This window comes from Canis lupus, chromosome 12 (genome assembly GCF_003254725.2).
Source record: "Canis lupus dingo isolate Sandy chromosome 12, ASM325472v2, whole genome shotgun sequence".
In the NCBI taxonomy this organism is placed as follows: domain Eukaryota; kingdom Metazoa; phylum Chordata; class Mammalia; order Carnivora; family Canidae; genus Canis; species Canis lupus.
In genome coordinates this window covers 21,940,177-21,960,655 of record NC_064254.1, presented here as the reverse complement: position 1 = coordinate 21,960,655, position 20,479 = coordinate 21,940,177, and the positions used below count along the sequence as shown (strand labels likewise).

Sequence of the window (20,479 nt, the reverse complement as noted above, 5' to 3'; positions counted from 1 at the left end):
CTCTCTCTCTCTCTCAAATAAATAAATAAATAAATAAATAAATATTTTTAAAAGAAAATTCCAGTCAGTCGATACTGAGTATTATCTAGCCAATGATCAAGTATCTAGACAATTAAATAAATTTTTATTTCTCATCTCAATGATTGGTGGATTTAAAAGTTATCATATAGGACCATTTAGAACAGAACTGTCCAATCAAGACATTGCTTTGAATAATCTCAGACTAAGAACACCTTCAAATGGGGAAGGCGACAGGGAACAAGGAGGCAAAACATAAGAGACTCTTATAGAGAACAAACTGCAGGTTGATGGAGGGGAGATGGGCAGGGGATGGGCTAAATGGGTGATAGGCATTAAGGAGGGCACTTGTTCTGATGAGCACTGAGTGTTATATGTAAGTGCTGAATCACTAAACTTTACCCTTGAAACCACTATTACACTATATGTTAACTAACTGGAATTTAAACAAAAATGTGAAACAAACGAAAACTTTCAAGAAAAAAATAGGCATGCATCTACCAGCCAGCTTTTATTGCCCTGGCACCAGATATAATTAATTTTTAAAAGTTATCATATAGGGGATCATAACGTTGAGCTCAGTGGTTTAGCGCCTGCTTTCAGCCCAGGGCGTGATCCTGGAGTCCCAGAATCGAGTCCCACATCAGGCTCCCTGCACGGAGGCTGCTTCTCCCTCTGCCTGTGTCTCTGCCTCTCTCTCTTTCTCTCTCTCTCTCTGTGTCTCTCATGAATAAATAAATAAAATCTTTTTTAAAAAGTTATTATATAATACACAAATATTTTACTTCAACTTCCAGCAAACCATAAAAACATTTTTTTTCCTGTGTTAGTAATACCAACTAAAACACAACAAAATCATTTATACTGGGTGACTGAGAAAAGATGTTACACTAGTAAGCTATAAGGTGGACAGAAAAATTTTAAAACATCTGTAACAACTTTGTTCACATCTTTGTTCTCCCTGGGGAATCAACAACAACACAGCTATTTAATTTTTTTAACTGAGTCAAGTATAGAAGCAAACTCTTAATTTCCCCATTTATGTTTGAAAATAGCATTTTTCATTCAAAATATCTGCAATATTTATAATAGGATATAATATAGTGAATCTTTTTAAAGTTATTTCCCAAATTCAAAAGCACTTGAATATTATGTCTGAAAAAAAAATCAGGTACAAAGATGCTGATTTGATTAGATTTTATTTGATATGATTTAATTTGATTTAGAAGCATAGTAGAACTTTCAGGTTCACCAGAAATATGTAAATACCATCAGGGCCAATATATCCAGAGCTATACCTTTCTTTAGGAGATAAAAATCTCCAAGTATTGAAGCTTTTGATAATCTAAATTAGTAGTAAGAAATAGCAGGGAACTGACCCTACTATTCTCCCAAAGTTAATCCAAGAGAGAAAAAACAGTTTTATATGGTATATAACAGCATTTCTGTTTTGGATATATTTAATTTTTAAAAAATTTTTTTATTTATTTATGATAGTCACACAGAGAGAGAGAGGCAGAGACATAGGCAGAGGGAGAAGCAGGCTCCATGCACCAGGAGCCCGTCGTGGGATTCGATCCTGGGTCTCCAGGATCGCGCCCTGGGCGAAAGCAGGAGCCAAACCACTGCGCCACCCAGGGATCCTGGATATGTTTAATTTAGTATATAATAAGCACTTCTCTTTTAGCATTTCATGGACTTCTTACAACCCTACACCATTTCACAGAGGAGGAAATGAAGGCAATAAGTGAAAGAGCCAGACTGAGTCCAGAGCACTGGGTCCAGAGCTCATGTTCATTATGGTGTATGGAATGGTGCCCTCATGAATAAACACAGTGGCTGACACATGCCTATTAACAGACGTCAACTGTGATGTTTCTGCTGGCTCAATAGGACCTCAGTCAATGCTAGTTTTGCATACTGTCACAATAATTGGTTGTCTCCCTTGTTTTCTTTCTGAGACACTGAGAAAGTTCTTGATTTGTCCCTAAATACACTTCTACTCTAGTGTGAATTTTCAGTAGGAAGATAAAAAGCACCATTTCACAAATTTATTTGACCACAGATGGGACACCTTCATTCCTAATCTTGAAAGATTGGTGGTCCATGGGACGAACGTTGAGAAATATTGAAATAATGGTCAAAGCATGGCATAACCTACTTTGCACTTTAAGGTGACAAAAAGTTCAATGGCAGAGTTTGAATTTCTTGTGGGGAGCTGCAGTTCTTCTGATGGCCAGCTCCTAATCAGTCTCATTGTAAATCTATCCATACAACATACAAAGTTTCAATGGAGTGCCAGAGAATGGTTAATTCATTCAATAGTTCCTAACACTTTTAGTGTAGAACCATTTAGAACAGAACTGTCCAATCAAGACATTGCTTTGAATAATCTCAAACTAAGAACACCTTCAAATGGGGGAAGGGGACAGAGAACAAGAAGGAGGCAAACCATAAGAGACTCTTACTTATAGAGAACAAACTGCAGGTTGATGGAGGGGAGATGGGCAGGGGATGGGCTAAATGGGTGATAGGCATTAAGGAGAGCACTTGTTCTGATGAGCACTGAGCGTTATATGTAAGTGTTGAATCACTAAATTTTACCCTTGAAACCACTATTACACTATATGTTAACTAACTAGAATTTAAACAAAAATGTGAAACAAACAAGAAAACTTTCAAGAAAAAAAAAATAGGCATACATTTACCAGCCAGCTTGTATTTCCCTGACACCAGATACAATTAATTCCAATGTGGGTGAAGTGAGTCTTCATATACAGCAAAGAGTTACCTGGTCTCAGCCTTCTCTCTTTTTTCACTTCCTCTCAAGCACTCTGCTTGGACCCAGAGAAAATAGTAAGTTTATATTTCTCTTTTGTCTGTCCTCACTCAGGATTATCATCCAGGAAGGGGTCCCCAACACCCTAAAGATAAATTTTTTCCATCCTCTGCTATCAGCATCTTTCTATTCATCAGTGTTACTAACCACACTCTACACATATTCATTTGAACTGAATGAATTCATATAGATTAAACAAATCTTTCATATCTATATGATCATCCAACTCTTTGCACAATGCCTACTGGTATTTCTCTAACTCATGTCCAGCAGATACATCATGAAAATAGTGACTTAAACCAAGGAATGAAACTAAGAAAACAAGCCAGGGACGTGAAAAGCTTTCCCAGAAACAAGAAATGGCTCATGGCTCATCCTCCTCTGGATAAAGAATTATATGAACCCCAGTTCTCATCCAGTTAATATGGTCAAGGATAGGAAGACGTTTTGGGTGTGAGGATGCAGTGGAGTTCCTCAGCAAAATCATCACCACTGTTGGCAGCTGCCTACCCTTGCTCTTACACATAGACCATCTTATGTTGAAAATGGTATTAAAAAAAAAAAAAAGATCGTTGGGAAAAAGCAGGCAGAAAAGAGTTATCCAGAAGCATATCTACAAAGAAAATAACTCATTTTCACTGTACTCTGAGGCAAGTTAGTATACTGAGGTAGTTTCCACATAGTCACCAGGCTAAGAATTAACATATTTTTTTACCTCTTTCTGTAGAAACCAGTTCAACTTGGTTCATTTCCTGGAAGTGAACTTGTTATATTTCTGATTTTCTCATATCTCCAGATATTAGGACAACTCTAACACTTAAAAACTTTTTGAAAGGTCCTCAGTCCTCAAGCTACTATGCCCTACAAATAAGTAGCTATTTCCTTGCCTTAGATTATAAGTGGGTAATGGAACTCTTACAGACCAGCCAAATTTTCCTTATTGCTTTCCGGGAATAAGCTGGCAACTATATTACACTAATTCATAGCACTCATCAATTTTAATTCTCCCAAAGTATTAATCATTAGTATTTTTCATTTGAATATCACCACAACAACTTTTCATGCAGACAAATCCCTAGCAGCCAATCAATGATGAATTAAGATTCGACTTCCTTTTCTATACTATGGTAAGTGACAACTTGAAAAAGAAATGCACCTCGTATTCTCCAGAATATAAAATATCCCAAGCTGCAAAAAAAATAAAGCTTAAAAAGGAAGGTTAGAAAAAATCCACAGAAAATGTATGTAGACACCCAAATGAGCATTTGACTGACTGGGCCCCTTAATAAAAGCAAGGGAAAGAGCAATCCTTATAAAAGGAGTGGATTTATTCTTTTCTTAAATAATTCTGCCTCTTTTTTTTCCCCTAGATGGAAATAAAAATGAAAAAGAAAGCAGCCAGAAAAAAAATAACTCTTCCAATTGATCACATAATTAGGTCACTAAAAACCATGAATCTGAGCCACATCTATAAAGATTTTATATCTTACTGGTTCTAGGAAAGATCCAAAAGTATATCTAAGCTGATCATTTCATTAAGTTAGCTCTACTTTTTGCTATTTTGAACCTGCATTGGCCAAAGCTAACTGATTTTACTGGAATTCTAGGGACTATTTTGGGGGTCAGATGTTTTAAGATGTCCTAGCTCTGCAATTTAAGTAATTCTACAGTGGCTTTTCACTTTTCCCAATCTCAGTGTGACTTAGCCTCTCTCAATCTCAATTTTCTTGTCTTTAAAATGTGGATAATTATAGTACCCACTACATCAAGCTGCTGTGAGAATTAGATGAGATAATGTATGAAAGTGCTTATAAGAGTGCTTAACACACAGCTCCTCAATATGTGGCAGCTATTATGATCTTTTCTGATACTGGTTATAATTTAGCAGGCCCTGCTACTGCAATTTGAATTGATATAATAACTCGGGGGATTACATCTCTTGAGAGCAAAGTACAGTAAATGCTTCATGGAAAACCTGTGGATTCACAACTCATCCAAAGGCAAACAACAACCCTGCTTGCTCCTGAGACACTGGGAGCTTCCAGGCAACCAGGACCCAAAGCCTTCATTACAGAGAGAAGTGGCTGCACTCCCGACACCCAGGAGCAGTGCTCAGCCTTGAGCATTTGTACGAGGACTTGAATACAGTTAACATTTTTCCTGGGAAGTATGTGTGCCTAAGACGCCACACATTTGGTGGTCAAACTGCAGCTCTATGAGTTAGAGGTCTGTGATACTGGAGAGATAGAAGACTCTTTATACAAGATATCTATTATGGGATGATAACGTCTCTTAAAAATGAAAGGGAAAGCCAATACAATAGTACAAAGCATGAGTGTAGGAAATGCAGCAATTTCATGAAGGGGTTTGGGAGGTCACCTGACAAAATTTGAAGGTGTTCTTGTAATAGAAATTTTGAGAATAAACCTTTATGAATCATCATGGCATAGTGTCTGTAGTTACTAGCATTTCTCTTAGCCTTATGTGATAATGGATAGCCAAATGACAGTACAACTCTATTTGGATGAATACAAAAATTGACTGTGTTTAGTTGAAAAAGAAAAATGAGGACAACTGTGACTTGCTTGAGCATCAGGTCACTGAACAACCAATAATCAGAAATATGAATTTTTATGAAATCATGAGCAATGTAAATGAACACACAGTCATTCTTTATCTAATTGACATTGGTGAACTTCCAAAGTTCATGTGAAATTTCTAAGGAAGGTAACAACCATTTTAGTAAAGATTTTTTATTTATATGACATAATTATAACTTTGAAAGCTCAAAACTCACTATTTTAGTTACTGAAAATTTCTTTAAATGCACATACAAACATATCTATACAAATATACATGTATTTGAGTCAGAGAGGACACTTACTGTCATCTCATTCATACTCAGAAGCATGGGGCTAGGTGGCAGGGTACCAAGACGGTACTTGAAACCTTCTTCTAGAGTCATTCCCCAGAATTGGCTGTAGTTCTGGGCTGTCCATCTGCCTTGCAAATGAAACAGAAAAATTGGTATAGGTCATATAATATCACTTTTATAAATAATGTTTATTTATATTTCTGAAATTATACACAATTAGAACTATTACTGCAAGCTAGATATTCTTTATATAAAGAATGCATGCTTGCTTACCATAACAGGAGAGCCTATGAGACACTCTTCCTAAATTAGATCTATTTCAATTATTTTAATGATTTATATGAGAAATCTAAGGCTACATCATTTTATACTAAATTTAAGAATATGGAATCTTTACATACTATAAGGGATTAAGTGGCAAAAGGCCAATATACGCAGTTTCTTTTGAATGTCATTAAATGCATTTTAGAAAGAAGCTTGAATGTACAGAAATGTGCTTATGGATTAAATAGAGTAATTGTTTTATATATAATGTCGATTTGAAAAGAATTTGACCATGTCAAAGGAAGTATCCATGAAAAACTGAGGATAAAATAGTTATACCTAAAAAGATTACATCAGTGCTCTTAATTATATTGAAATATTTTATATAAATACTGAAATATTCTATCATGTATTAAAAGGGTTAATTTGTGTTAAGTGCCCAGTAATCTTTGTTATTATTGGTTATAATACAAATTCAATTATGTGAGATTAGATAGTAAAAAGTATATACTTTTTTAGACAGGGTTTTTGCCCTTATATAGGAAAAGAAGCTTTGTTTTCAAAATCTGACATTGACATTTAAATCCAATGAAAATTTTCTGAAGAGATGAGAGGAGATGAGAAACAAAAGTAATTTAATCATTGCTTGAAATTGAATTATTTACAACTTGAGGACATTTCAGTACTCAAGTCAAATCTAAACTTAATCCTGTTGTGTTAATTACCTCAATTGCTTATAATGTGATAGATTCTCACAAATGAGTGAAGATACAACTCGATTTTCAATAATATGCCTAGAAAGTTAATGTCTTTCTTTTTTTAAAAATCTGTTAGTTTGTAAAACCTTAAGCAATTTGAATCCACAATTTTGGAGTGCAATCTCCATCAACCAAGGGAAACTCTGACTACACTAGATATTGCAGCATACAGAAGAGACCATTAGGGCCAGCCTTAGGCAAAACTATGACTTCAGTAAAGTATGTTTTTGGTGCTCTACACTAGTAGTTTTCAAATTTTCAGATACATTTTTGGTCATTTAATTAATCACTCCACTTAGTCATCAGGGATTGGTATTTCAAAAAATAGAATATAGGATAAATGATAATAGGAAATATTAGAACTTATTGCACATAGTGAGGATTAAGTCCTGGTTTTATATATGTAATTATGTGTGTGTGTGCAGCATGTATTTGTATGGGTATAGATGTGCATGTGTGTGTATATACTAAGTCACAAATCTGTGTTTTACTGTGACTTATGTTCAAAAATGTGTGAAAGGACTAAACCCTATACCATCCTCTTTTATCTAGACTCATAACTTTCCCTTTAACTCAATGTAGCATTTACTGAACATTCTTAATTTGTCATATTCTCTCTTAAAACATTATAATAAGTAAATTTCTCTACCCTCAAGGAGCTCATACCCTAAAAAGACTGCAAAGATAGAAATGCCATCAGTGTGCGTAATTTATTAGCAGTAGGTCAGGGTACGATCAGAGTAAAGGATTCAAATATAACTCTGCCCGAAGAAGTTGGCATAATATTTTTTATAGAAAGTGACTTTAGTGTTCAGTCTGGAAGGATGAGAATGAGTTTGGTTGGCAGATGTGAAAAAAGAGAACATTTATTCTTTAAGAAAATTGGTAATTCAACGCTGCCCATGTGGCTCAGTCAGTTAAGCATCTGACTCTTGGATTCCACTCAGATCCTGATCTCATGGCTTGTGAGATCAAACCTTGCCTTGGGCTCCACACTCAGTGGGAGTCTGCTTAGATACTCTCTCCTCTGCCCCTTCCCCTGCTTGCAGTCTCTCTCTCTCTCTCTCTCTCACACACACACACACACACACACTCTCTCTCTCTCTCTCTCAAATAAAGAAATCGATCTTAAAAAAAAAAAAAAAGATGGCAATTCAGGAGCAAAGCATACAGGTTTGAAACTGGGTAGCACATTGAAGGAAGAACAGGTAAGTTCAATGCTGAACCATGAGAGGGCCTAGGGAGACAGAAGCTGAACAAAGCATAAAAAATGAAGTAGCAAAGAAGCATTTGGGCCAGATTGTTACTTATGCTAAGGAGTATAATGATATTCTACAAGCAATGGAGTATCACTGAGGATTTTTAAGAGTATGAACAGCAGAATCAAAGCTTTGATTTAGAGGGATCACCATGAAAGTAGAAGGGATTAGTTGCCAGACTGGAAACGGAAAAATCAGGCCATCTCAAATGAGGCTTGGTAAAGAAATGCACTAGAATATACAGAGAGGTAGAAAAAATAATATCTGGAAGAAACTGTGACTATGGTGGTGCCTGGGTGGCTCAGTTGGTTAAACATCTGCCTTTGGCTCAGGTCATGATCCCAGAATACTGAGATTGAGCCCTTCATTGGGCTCCATGCTCAGCTTGGAGCCTGCTTCTCCCTCTCCCTCTGCTTGCTGCTCTCTCTGCCATGTGCTCGCTCTCTCTCTCTCTTTCTCTCTGTCAAATAAATAAATAAAATAAAAAAAAAACTGTGACTGTAGGAATTATAAGAGACTAGTGACTGAGAGTGAAGAAAAGAATCAAACTAATTTCCAATTTTCTGGCTTGGCTGACAAGGCAGAGGGGGAAAGCCAGTCACCAAGGGCAGGTCAAAGAGGTCAACCCTTTTGATTTAGGATATATTGATTTGAGAAACTGGTGAAAAAAAAATCAAGTCTAACTTATCCAATTGACTAGGTTTTGAATTCATTTAAAAAAATAATAAAGTTTAGAGATGTGACAGATTAAAAATGGTCACAAATTATTCATGGCTTTTGGCACCAAGAAGTGGAATCTATTCCCCCAACCTTTGAAGGTGGGCAGGGCTAGTGTCTTGCTTCACCCAAGCAAAGGCAGGAGAATTGATGCTGTCCAACTTTTAAGCTAAGCCCTACAGGGAGGCCCTTTGAAGCTTTCTCTCATGCCCTCTTAGAACACTGGCACCATCTGAAGATGCTAGGTTAGCTGGCTGGAGACAGATGGGCCCACCAACAACCAGCACCAACCAGTCACCCCAAAGAGAGATCAAGAAAAGAACGTCAGGTAAGCCCATCCCAAGTTACTGAGTGAACCAATGAAACACTTCTGTTTCAAGCTGTGAAATTCTGGAGTCGTTTGCTGCACCACAGCAGATAACTGAAACCGTTATCTATCTCTCTTTGTTCCACTAACTTGCTGATTATTACTTGTGCTACTAATTTGGCACTTCCATACTGCTCTATCATCAGAAATGCTTTCACAGAGCGAAGACATGTTGACTCCTCAGCTAGACCGTAAATTCGGGCAAGACAGAAATTATTTATTTCTACCCTCAGCAGTGCCACAAGAGAAGCACATGTTTTGTTAATATTAATTGTTAACCGCTGAGCCACCGGGGCTACCCGAAAATAAATATTTTAAAGCAAAGATTGTGTATATTTAGCTGATAAGGCCAGGAGGAAGCTGGAGACCAGGCAGAGGCTACTGCACCAGTCCAGGCAAAGGAGGCCACCGTTTTGGGCCTGAGTAGCTGTGGGGAATCCAAGGCAAATGGAAAAAAACTTGCTGATACAAACAGATCCCTGTAACTCATCAGACTAGGGTTACCTTAAAAAGCACTTCATAAGTATTGAAGGATATGCTTCTATTATCTATGAAAATAATTTGAACATCAGGACCAGAAAGTATCTGAGAGAACTTTCTCCTAAATCCAAGGACTCCCTCTGCCTTTTTGTCCTCTGGTAAATAATTTTAGTTTTACTCCACTTCTTTATAGCTTCTCTCTTTTACTTAACTTTTTTTTTCCCTTTGGGCAATGGATATTTTCTTTCGCTCCAATTATACCTTTTTGTCCTTTTAAGGTCATCAATGTTTGCTACAAAAGGCAAAGCCCATGTCTAACTTGTCCCAGAGTTATCTCATAGTGAACAAATAATGGCAAGAATTTTTTTCCTTCCAAGAAAGACGGCATTCCTACCAGCTTCTGTATTCTTATGTGTACTTTCCATGTCACCTTCAACTATGGTTTCCCATGGGTTCTGTGACAATGGAAACACAAGCTGCTCAGGGTTTCTTGGAAGTATGTGTTCGGTAGGTCAAGCATTTGAATTGTTTTAGGCACTTCATTCAGATAATTTCTTATGATGACACATACTCTTATGTTCTTTTAATGATTTAAGTATCACTTAGCCACTGAATACTATAATGTATTTTCCCTAGAAATACTTACAATATCATTTTATCACCTAAAATATTGGTTAAACATGTATACACACGCAGGAATTCAACGTGGTTTAAGAATATTAATGTTAAAAAATGTAACTTTCTAAATTTCATGTCTTCCAAGAAAATACTTTGGATACACTGAAATTCAGTGTCCCCACTGTGATGGGAAACACCTGTCTTATGGTCTTATATGTGGAAGCAAGTGATACTTTTAACTTTTAAAAATACATTTCATGATTACATCACTTTTATAGCTACTTGATAATAGTTCTTCTTACATGAAATCTCTTCCCAAACATGGAAAATGTTACCAAGAGTATATAGAGATTTGATCAGTAACAACAGAGAGGCAGATAACCAGGCAGGCTATTCCTCTTCCTTTTAGTTCAGTGAAGAAAACCGTTTTAACACTGACATCATAATTCCCTCTATGCAAATGAAGAAGCCACCTAATTTGTTAACCTGTCAGAAAGCATCAAACCATTATTTCCTATGTTTAAGTGTCAATCAGCCCTATATTTAGTTTATTAGCAAAGTAAAATGGCTCAGCCTGTCTTTTGATTCAACTGTAAGTGAAATTGGCTACATAGGTCATGTCAGTGAAATTGGCTAGATGAACTGGTTGTTTGGGGAATCATCAAGATTAAATACTGACCTCTAAGGGTCTGGTTCTCCCAGGATAGCTGATTGGCTGGGTCAGGGCAGCAGCAGAGGTGGAAAGATGGTTTATATGAAAAAATAAATTTTGCCTATTTATCCAAACTAAACCTCCCTTTACTCCCCTCACTTACACCATGACAGTGCTCCTTCCTAGACAATTTAAGACTCTGTCTATATTTCTTTGTGCAATATTTAATTATTTATCTTTGCGCATTCCTATTTTAGCTGTCTTCCTACTTCTCTTCCCATTTCTCTCCCACTCTTTCTTTTGAAATAATGACCATTTTTAGAAATAAATAATAGGAAATACATTGTCTGAAACCTGAAAAGTAACTGGGACTGCCAAAAAAAAAAAAATGCAAGATTTTTTCTCACCCATAGTCTCCTTTATTGACATGTTCAATTAGTTCTGGTTGAACAAGGCAGACAAGCTGGGAGCATTTCCATTGCTGTCCTGAGCATGTGCTGCAAAGACATAAAAATTACAAAAGTGGCCTAGCCTTTATGAAGTACATTTATAAAATTAGTAATCAGAATTGCACACTCTTAAGGCATAAAACATAGTTTTGATTAATGATAGCCATGTGTCTACTTGATTCTCAGCAAAAATAAAATAATATATGCATTAGCTACCCCTCAATAAGCTCTTAACTCTACTCTAGGCAATTCATAAATGAAATGACCATACAATCCCCCAAGTTTGAAACCATAAGAAAATTTAGACAGTAGATTCAGTCTATTTGCACTTGGAAACTTCCTGCAGGATAATCATTTGAAGGCAGCCTATTCTTATATATAGCTACTGTGATCAAAGAAACATAATATGCCTATAGTATATCTTGCCTATAGAATGATTATAATTAAGAGGTATATTTAATGCAGGCCTGCTGTATGATGAAGGTCACAATCATGAACAACTAGCTATAGCATTAAAAGATATATCCAGGATTAGATTTGTCAACATTCATTAAATATACTTATATAAAACTACAGATATGTGATATCCTATAACTTATTATTCTATCTGCATTTATTTTTTAAAGATTCTATTTTTATTTGAGAAAGAGCAAGAGAGGGAGAGAGAGCATAGAGGGAGAGAAAAGCACATTCCTCGCTGAGCAGGGAGCCCAACGCGGGGCTCCATCCCAGGACCACAGGATCATGACCTTAGCAGAAGGCAGACACTTAACTGAGCCACCCAGGCACCCCTTTATCTGTATTTAAATATGTTTTATTTCACAATACTACTTTTATTTGAAGAAAACATACACGCACAATAGAATTCAGTTCTGTGTCACTTAAATTCATTACCAGGAGTTGCAGTTTTCTTTAATTACTGATCCTTCTTCATAAAGTTGACCATCTCTGAAGCAACCTACCAACATAACATATGAACAAATTAAAATTCTAAATCGAAAACTAAAGTGCATTAACATCACAAGTAACTTAAAATTCTGTTTTCAGAATTTCTCAAATATGCAAAAATATTTGGTGCCAATTGATGAAAATCCACATCTGGTTTGGGTCAAGGTTTATGTATGGATTTTTCTAAGCTCATTCCAACAGCTTTTATCTTTAAAACTGTGTATTATGTTCCAAGAAAGGATATGTAAAGCATGAAAACTTGATTACCACAGAATTAATCACTAATAACACTGAAAAAATAATTTATATGTTTAAATAGGTGAGCAATAAGACAGTGTTTGAATAAATTTATGGCTTTTCTCATTTAAAAAAATCAAGTCAAAGCTCATAAAAGAATATGACTAATTATATCTCAAAGTTTTGTACCAAAATGTGATGCTATTTCATTGAATTCACCTTTTAAAGACAAATTCTATTTTTTCTTCAGAATTTGGATCAAGAGAAAAATTCATGAAACCAATAAGATTGTAGCCATTTGTGCTCCAAATCTAAATGTTTCTCAATTAACTGAAACTAGCTGTTAACTACTTTACCAGATTATATGAACTACTCAAAAGAGATCAATGGTATAGTATCATTATTGAAAACAATCGATAAGATATGGTGAAAATAGTACCCTGGTTACAAAGCAAATCCTTTTCAAAAATATAATTCACACAAACTTAAAAATTCACTCTGACTTAGCAAAGGAAATTTACTATTTTGTCATGTGAAAACTTCTTTGACAGAAACATGTAATTGATAGATCACATTAATGATCTATAATTAAACAAAATGAATCCTCACTTTTTATTCATTCAATTATAGGGGCAAATCTGCATGTTTAGAAATCAATCCAAGGGACTTGGTTTAACTCCTAGCCCCAATGTCACAAAAGCTACTTAAGGAATTCACTCTCCTCTGATTTTTCAAATGACAGTTTCATAGAAAAAACTTCACGACTACCACTTTTCTGCATGTATTGTTTTTACAGTTAAATATTCTGCTTGAAGAATCTAAAATCTCAACATATTTACATCTATTTACCTCTTTCCCATGGATTTTTAACATTCCACAAGCACAGGAAGAGAAACAAAAACTTCCTCTCTCTTGGACCACAGGCTTCTAGATTGTAGCAAACTAAGATTTAACTTTAAATCAAGTCCAGGTTTTTAATTACTGCTCAGTACTAGAGACTTAAAATAAATGAACTTACACTGTATAATTTAAAGAGACCCTCAAATTTTTTATTACACAGGGGCAATAGAAAATTCATACAACAATTTAAGTTCAAAGTCAAGGAAAGTACTTTTCTGACTAGTTTTAAAGGGCAAGGGAGAGGCCAAAACAGAAGCTGATTTTTTTTAAAGACTTTATTTATTTATTCATGAGAGACACAGAAAGAAAGAGAGGCAGAGACACAGGCAGAGGGAGAAGCAGGCTCTAAGCAGGGAGCCCGACTTGGGACTCTATCCCAGGTCTCCAGGATTATGCCCTGGGCTGAAGACAGCGCTAAACCATTGAGTCACCTGGGCTGCCCCCGAAGCTGATTTTTAATCAAACCTCATAAAAACTCCTTGTCCAACATATCAGTTACATAGATAAAAGGAAACAGAAATCACAAGTCTTTAGGGGAAAAAAAAGCCCCTTCTCTGACCTGTACTCTAATAATTTTGAAGTCAAGAGAATGTTATCACCAGGCCTACCTCAATTAACCAGTACTAAATCTAGTGTTAGTTAAATTCCCTTTCTGGTCATCCTTCCTTAATATCAAGTCAGAGTTTATTCTATAAGAAACTACATTTATTATAATCTCAGTTGAGAGTTGCCCTCTTAAATGAAAATCATAATCCATTTATCTGAGCCTGCTCAAAGGGCTGACAAAGTGGAGCATCAGCTTCTACATTATACGGATAGTCCAATCCTTTCTATACTCCTCCCTGGTTCCAATGTATCCCTCATTTCTCTACCCAGCATTTAAAGGGGACTTTATTATTATTATTATTATTTTTTTATTTATGATAGTCACACAGAGAGAGAGAGAGAGGCAGAGACACAGGCAGAGGGAGGAGCAGGCTCCATGCACCGGGAGCCCGACATGGGATTCGATCCCGGGTCTCCAGGATCGCGCCCTGGGCCAAAGACAGGCGCCAAACCGCTGCGCCACCCCGGGATCCCCAAAGGGGACTTTAAAATCTCTGTTGTGTCACTTCCTGTTCAAAATCCTCAAGTTATTTCCCATCAAATTTAGAATAAAACCTAATTTCATAGGATAACCTACAAGACCTTACCAAAAATGTCTCTGCCCTCATCACTTTCATAGCGCTGGATGAGGTGGGGCTTCCAGTGGAGTGAAGATTTGCATAATAGTAGTAAGGAGGGAGGGCAGCCCCCGTGGCGCAGTGGTTTAGCGCCGCCTGCAGCCCAGGGCGTGATCCTGGAGACCCTGGATCGAGTCCCACGTCAGGCAGAAGATGCCTGCTTCTCCCTCTGCCTGTGTCTCTGCCTCTCTCTCTCTCTCTCTCTCTGTCTCTATGAATAAATAAATAAAATCTTTAAAAAAAAAAAGTAAGGAGGGAGAGCAGTGGATGGCTGTAACTTGGTGGTAAAGCAGCGGAACTTGCTCATGGTCTGAGTTTGGAGAATGAGAAAAAAGAAGAATTAAGCATGTCTCACTAGGATTTGGGCTTAAGTCATAGAAGGGCAGCAAAGCTATCACTGAAATATGGAATAGGCTTGTGGCAAGAAATTAAGAAGTCAGCTCTGGATATTTTAGATATCGATTAAATCTGGGTGAGACATCCTAATGAAGAATGTCAAGCAGAGTAGTTTATGGAAGTCTGGAGTTAACTCAAGGCTGGAACACAAATTTGAAAGAAAAAAATATACATTTTTTTTAAAAAGCCTTGAGACTAAATGAAAATCTATTTGAAAGAGTGTATAGAGGTGAGAGAAAGAGGGGCAAGACTGAGCTTAAAACATTCCAGCCAGTAGACATTCAGAAGAAGAAAGGGAAAGAGTGGACTGTGAGGAAGTAGGGAATTCAGGAGAGAGTAGAGTCTTGGAAGCAAGAAAACAAAGTATTTAATAAGCAGAGGTGGTCAACTATGTAGAGTGCCATTGAGAACAGACATCTCAATGTTGCATATAGTGATAGCATAGTCACTGACCCTGCTAAGAATGATTTTGGTGATGTAGCAAGGAATGACATCCTGTAGGAATAGGTTGATGAGAGACTTGGAAGTCAAGAAGCAAATGTTTCTGTCAAGAAGCTATATGGGTAACCAATTTGGTTAATTCACTCTGAGGTGCTTCATACACATTTCATTGAGAAAATAAAGCCACTAGGAATTCTCTCATCTCCATCATCATAATTTTCAACCTCCTTCCCTTTGGGTTACTGCATGCCCTGTTGAGCTCTGAATCTAGTCCCTTCTTGTCTTTTTAAGATCTTCACCATTACAGCTGTCTCTCTCTTTTTTATCTCCCTTCCTTTCTTTCCCTCTCTTTCTCTCCTAAAGCATTATCACCCCCCCCCTCTTTTCTGGATTAATGCTCAATTTATAAAATGTGTTTTTCTAGCTCCCAAGTTTGAAAAAGCCCTCTCTTGGCTTCAAGTCCTTAACCAGCATCTGTCTCATTTCCTTTTTTTTCTTTGGTAGTAAAATAGCTAAAAGAGACAAAAGAACAAAAAGATAATGACTGTTGAAATTAATAGAGTTTTACAACTTAACAGACATTAACACAAGATAAGGCAAATCAGGTATTTGGAGAGTCAAACAGTTGGCCCATTGATTTTTTTTTTTTGTAAAGATGATAATATGTTATATGTAATTTATTTTAATATTTCATCATAATACATTATAATATCTGTGCTGGTCTAAACTTCATTTTAGGGGAGACAGTTACTTTCTCTGATCAGGAATCCATATCCCAGGGGTGGTCAGTAGCATTCATTCTGAAAGGCCAGACTCCAGGGCAGCTGCGATAAATGCTTCCATTATCCATCTTTGGATGAACACCAAGAGTACCACTATAATAGACATAAGAAGTGGGCTTTCATTGGTGAAGTTAGTGGCTTGTTAATCAACATAATGGATATAAGTAATCAGCTCTTACTGGTTCAATTAATAGTATCCAGTTTATATATATTAGCTAAAATATTTAAAAAGTCATGCCCCATTATCCCACTCTTATAGCCAACAGGTTATATGTTTCTCTTAAGGTCAAAAGACTTTACTCATAGACCTGGTACCCTAGGATTGATCTCTAAAATGTTCTGTGTCCGGCCACTGAATAGGAAGCATTCTCATTCCCTGAGGCCCACTACAAGGATGACAGAATCCTACCCCTTTGTTATGTTGCATGTTACACATGCCTCCAATAAATTACTCAAGCAAGGTAGATGTGGGAACCTCTAAAGGACAGAGACTTGAGACTTCATGAAGTTTATCCAGGTTGTATGAGTTGGTCTATGACTCCTTACCAATATATATATTTGTAACTATCAATGTATATGAAGAATTTGGACTATGACTTATCTTCATTATAATGTGGTAAGGAGGTTATGAAGGAGTAAATAATCTTTATCCAATTCAAATGTGTCAGTAACTTACACACATTTTTTTTACCAATGTGAACATAAAAGTTCTGCATAATCAAGTTAACTTAGGTCTGTTCACAACAGATGCTAAACTAGACTCTGCCCTTAAAATCTGCTACACCAAAAGATTTGTCAGGAAAATCCATTCTGGTTCTCTTTCAAACTCTATCACTTACTTAGGGTATCTGACATTGAAATCCTTCAATTGCTAGAAGTTATCATCAGAGATGGTGGAAAACACACACACACACACACACAGAAGGAAGATATGTCCTACTTCCAGTTTATACAAAAGGGACATAATTACTTTTATAACACTTAAGATGGTGTACATAGTTTTAAGTCACTGGTTTAAAAAGAGCTCTTGACACAGTTGCAGGATAAAGAACCAGAGAATACTATGTAATTAGATAACGGAAAAATAATATTTAGTAGATCAGTGAATGAACAACTTAGCATCTCAAAGGGAAGTCAGATTCTACATACAAAAATTGGTTTAAATAATATTCCATTGTGTTTTTACTTTAATTTTGCACAATTTTTAATGTTGTGTGGTGCTATTTTCTTTTGACTAGCTACTTTCACAAGATAAAACAAAAGAAAACAAATTACCTTCATAAGAGCAATTATAGTCTAATGTGAACTTTTTGCTACTAAGTAAAATGATTAATTGCTTCCCTTCATAATGAATGAAATAAAAACTATACCTGGAACATAAGTTCTACCTAAATCATTACCCTAAATTAAAGTCATAGCAAAATTCTAGCTCTCAAACAAAAATAGACATTGAAGAAGTAGCAATTACTTTTCTAAATGAGCTGTATGTCTCAAATAAGAAAAACTTAAATACATTGTAGCAAATCAAAAGCACTACAGCTTCCATGTGATACTGAGACTCAACAGCCTTGAAGCCAACACTATTCCTACTTGACATCTTTCAATGAGTCCTCATTACAGACTAAAATCTCAAATCTTAAGCACAGCCTGTACATCCTGGCATAATCCGATCTCTACTGACCTCTCAAATCTCATCTCAAGTCACCCTCCGACCCTCTGTTAAACATTACTCTCCTGAAATGTTGACCACATTCCAACCCCTGGATCAAGCTAAGCTCCTCGCCCCCAGATCTACAACACCTTTCTGCCAATTCTCCTTCAAATTAGCTCACTTCTCTGCACTCCTGGAGTACTCTGTGAAATATCTTCCCTCACTGACACTCCCCTCAGGCTGATGTTATATTTTATATGTTAATGTTACATTCTGATATACTCTCACAGCACCCTAAATATTTCCTTCAGAGAATTTATCATGATTTGCAACTGCACGATGAATTTGTTAATATCTTACCCTCACCCTGGCAACTTTACCATCCCTTCAAAGAGAATAAGATCTTCTCTTTTTCTTCCCCATTGGTGTCCCAGCACTAAGTACAATGCCTGGCATAGTGAAGATATTCAATGAATAATTTTTGATGTATGACTAGATTCCCCATTCTTAGTAAAGGATCTGCCACTTTTCAGGAGAAAATAGATGTTTAATGTGTTCTGGGCTATATATTGGTAGAGGCAAAGGTCTGGGATAAATGACAGTTCTGTGGAAATTTTAACATAATACATACACGTTTTAGGAAGCATTTCCTCAGTTTTACAAGCAAGATGACATTATTGTGAATGAAGGTGGTGGATCTGGATTTTGAAGATGCCAAATCCTAGCTAATCCTAAATTGTCTTCAACTGAAATTTCTGGTCACCATCACTCATTTACATTAGTGTGACAGAGCTCTGATTATACCTACATTTCTGCTGAAGAAATTTGATGTGATGGGCAATAAAAAAAAAATAGTGCTTTAGTTAAGTATAGCAAAAGAGTGTTGCTTTGTGTTTTGTTGCGAATCTTGGATGCATTGATTGCTCAGAATCCAGAACCATTCTCCTATAATTAGACCAATATAGTAAATACCAACATTCTCCCTATGAATTATTTGTACTTATCCACTCAGTCTTTGACTTTTACAATTACTCTTTAGGAGGCTTTCCTTTGTTTCAATCGTTTAAAAAATCCCAGATTAGCAAAATGAAATGAAACAAAAATATACATGAAAAATCTATTGGTATTTCTTAGGCAGGTTGCTAGCTGACTTTGTTTTGCTTTTGCACTGGCATTAATGGCATTGATATACCACAGGTTCTAATGCCAGGAGGTCCACTAGTCATAAGACGTAATAAGCAAAATGTTAGACTAATCTGCAGATGATCAGTCCTGTGACTGATGAGATTCCCTAAAAGGTTACACTCAAAAGAGCTTAAGAGTCCTGTTGTCAAAACATTTTACAAAGGAAGGAAGGAAGGAAAGAAGGAAGGAAGGAAGAGGAAGGAAGGAAGGAAGGAAGGAAGGAAGGAAGGAAGGAAGGAAGGAAGGAAGGGTTTTAAGTAACCCTATATACATTAAGACAGTATTCACAACAGGATCCAGACCAGCATCCACAGCCATCACATTGGAACTTTGTTAAAGGTACTAGTGGGATGCAGATATGTTGCATCCAAAGCAAAGCACGTTAACAGTCCAAGAAAATTTACTTAATCATAATATTCATTTTTCACCTCCTCTTAAGATAGAAAAGAAAGTATGAAGGAAGGAGAGGGAAAGACAGTTTGACAGATCTTGTAATGAACCAGGAAATCATTTAAGCACATTCCCAAAGCCTACCTTCTGGATCCCAAGGCTTTATGTGAGGAGGCCATTCTTTCTCTTCATGGCAAAATGACTTGTAATCAGGACAGCAATCGGAATTTTCCCTTTCACAGAAGTTATCACAGTAACATAGTGCATTTGCCTCATAGAAATGAGTGACACAGTCATCATCTCTGTCTTCACAACAACCAAAACTTCTGCAGTATTGCCCTTTGAAAATGGCTCTCTTGAATCGAGTACCTTCCAAAATCGTATGATTCCTAGTGAAAGCAGTTCCTGGGTTCACTTCTCTTTGAGATACATACCGTTTCTCCATCCAAATTTCTGTGGTAAGATAGGAAAAGATTAAGATCTTATATCCAGTCCACATTCTCTAGATGCCAGGTAAGGCTCCACTTTCTGTTATAGAACCCTTGGTTTTGGGGCTTCTCCTTGGAGTCTGAATTCAAATTTTCAAGACAACTCAGCCTGAATCCTGAAATGGATTCTTGAGTATACTTCTTATAGTTAAACATTAATCAAGAATTTTAATGTTTGCCCAAGATAATGTAAGTGTTAAAAATAGACCCTTGTCATTCCTTCAAAGTTAAAAATGTCTAACGTTTCATATCATGCCAAAAATATCGATCACCATAAAAATAAATACATAAAATCTTATGCATAGATGAAATACATTGAATATTGCTTGCCTCCCAAAAAAAAAAAAACACTCTAGATTCTTAAATCAGAAACCTCTGTGGAATACACATGGCCCAAATTATGTCTGCAATAACCACTGGCAAGGTGTAGGAAATTGGAAAGTCAAAAACACAATTACTCATTTCACCTACTTGCACTGCAACTAAAATCCAGGCTTTCATGAGGTTGCCTGCTAAGATCTGTCATATCAATAACAATTGCT

General features: G+C 36.4%; 1 protein-coding gene across 2 annotated transcripts in view; it reads right to left on the bottom strand.

Annotated features, from left to right (window-relative positions):
* Positions 1-20,065, bottom strand: part of TINAG (tubulointerstitial nephritis antigen) — a 92,381-nt gene extending 72,316 nt beyond the window's left edge. For both annotated transcript variants that reach the window (XM_025419071.2, XM_025419072.3), the window contains exons 1-4: positions 19,594-20,065; positions 12,191-12,254; positions 11,255-11,344; positions 5,742-5,856 (exon numbers count right to left, since the gene is read on the bottom strand). In XM_025419071.2, coding sequence (XP_025274856.1) covers positions 5,742-5,856; positions 11,255-11,344; positions 12,191-12,254; positions 19,594-19,948 — 624 coding nt within the window. In that variant the 5' untranslated portion in view covers positions 19,949-20,065. The remainder of the gene's footprint in view (positions 1-5,741; positions 5,857-11,254; positions 11,345-12,190; positions 12,255-19,593) is intronic.
* Positions 20,066-20,479: the final 414 nt, after the last annotated feature.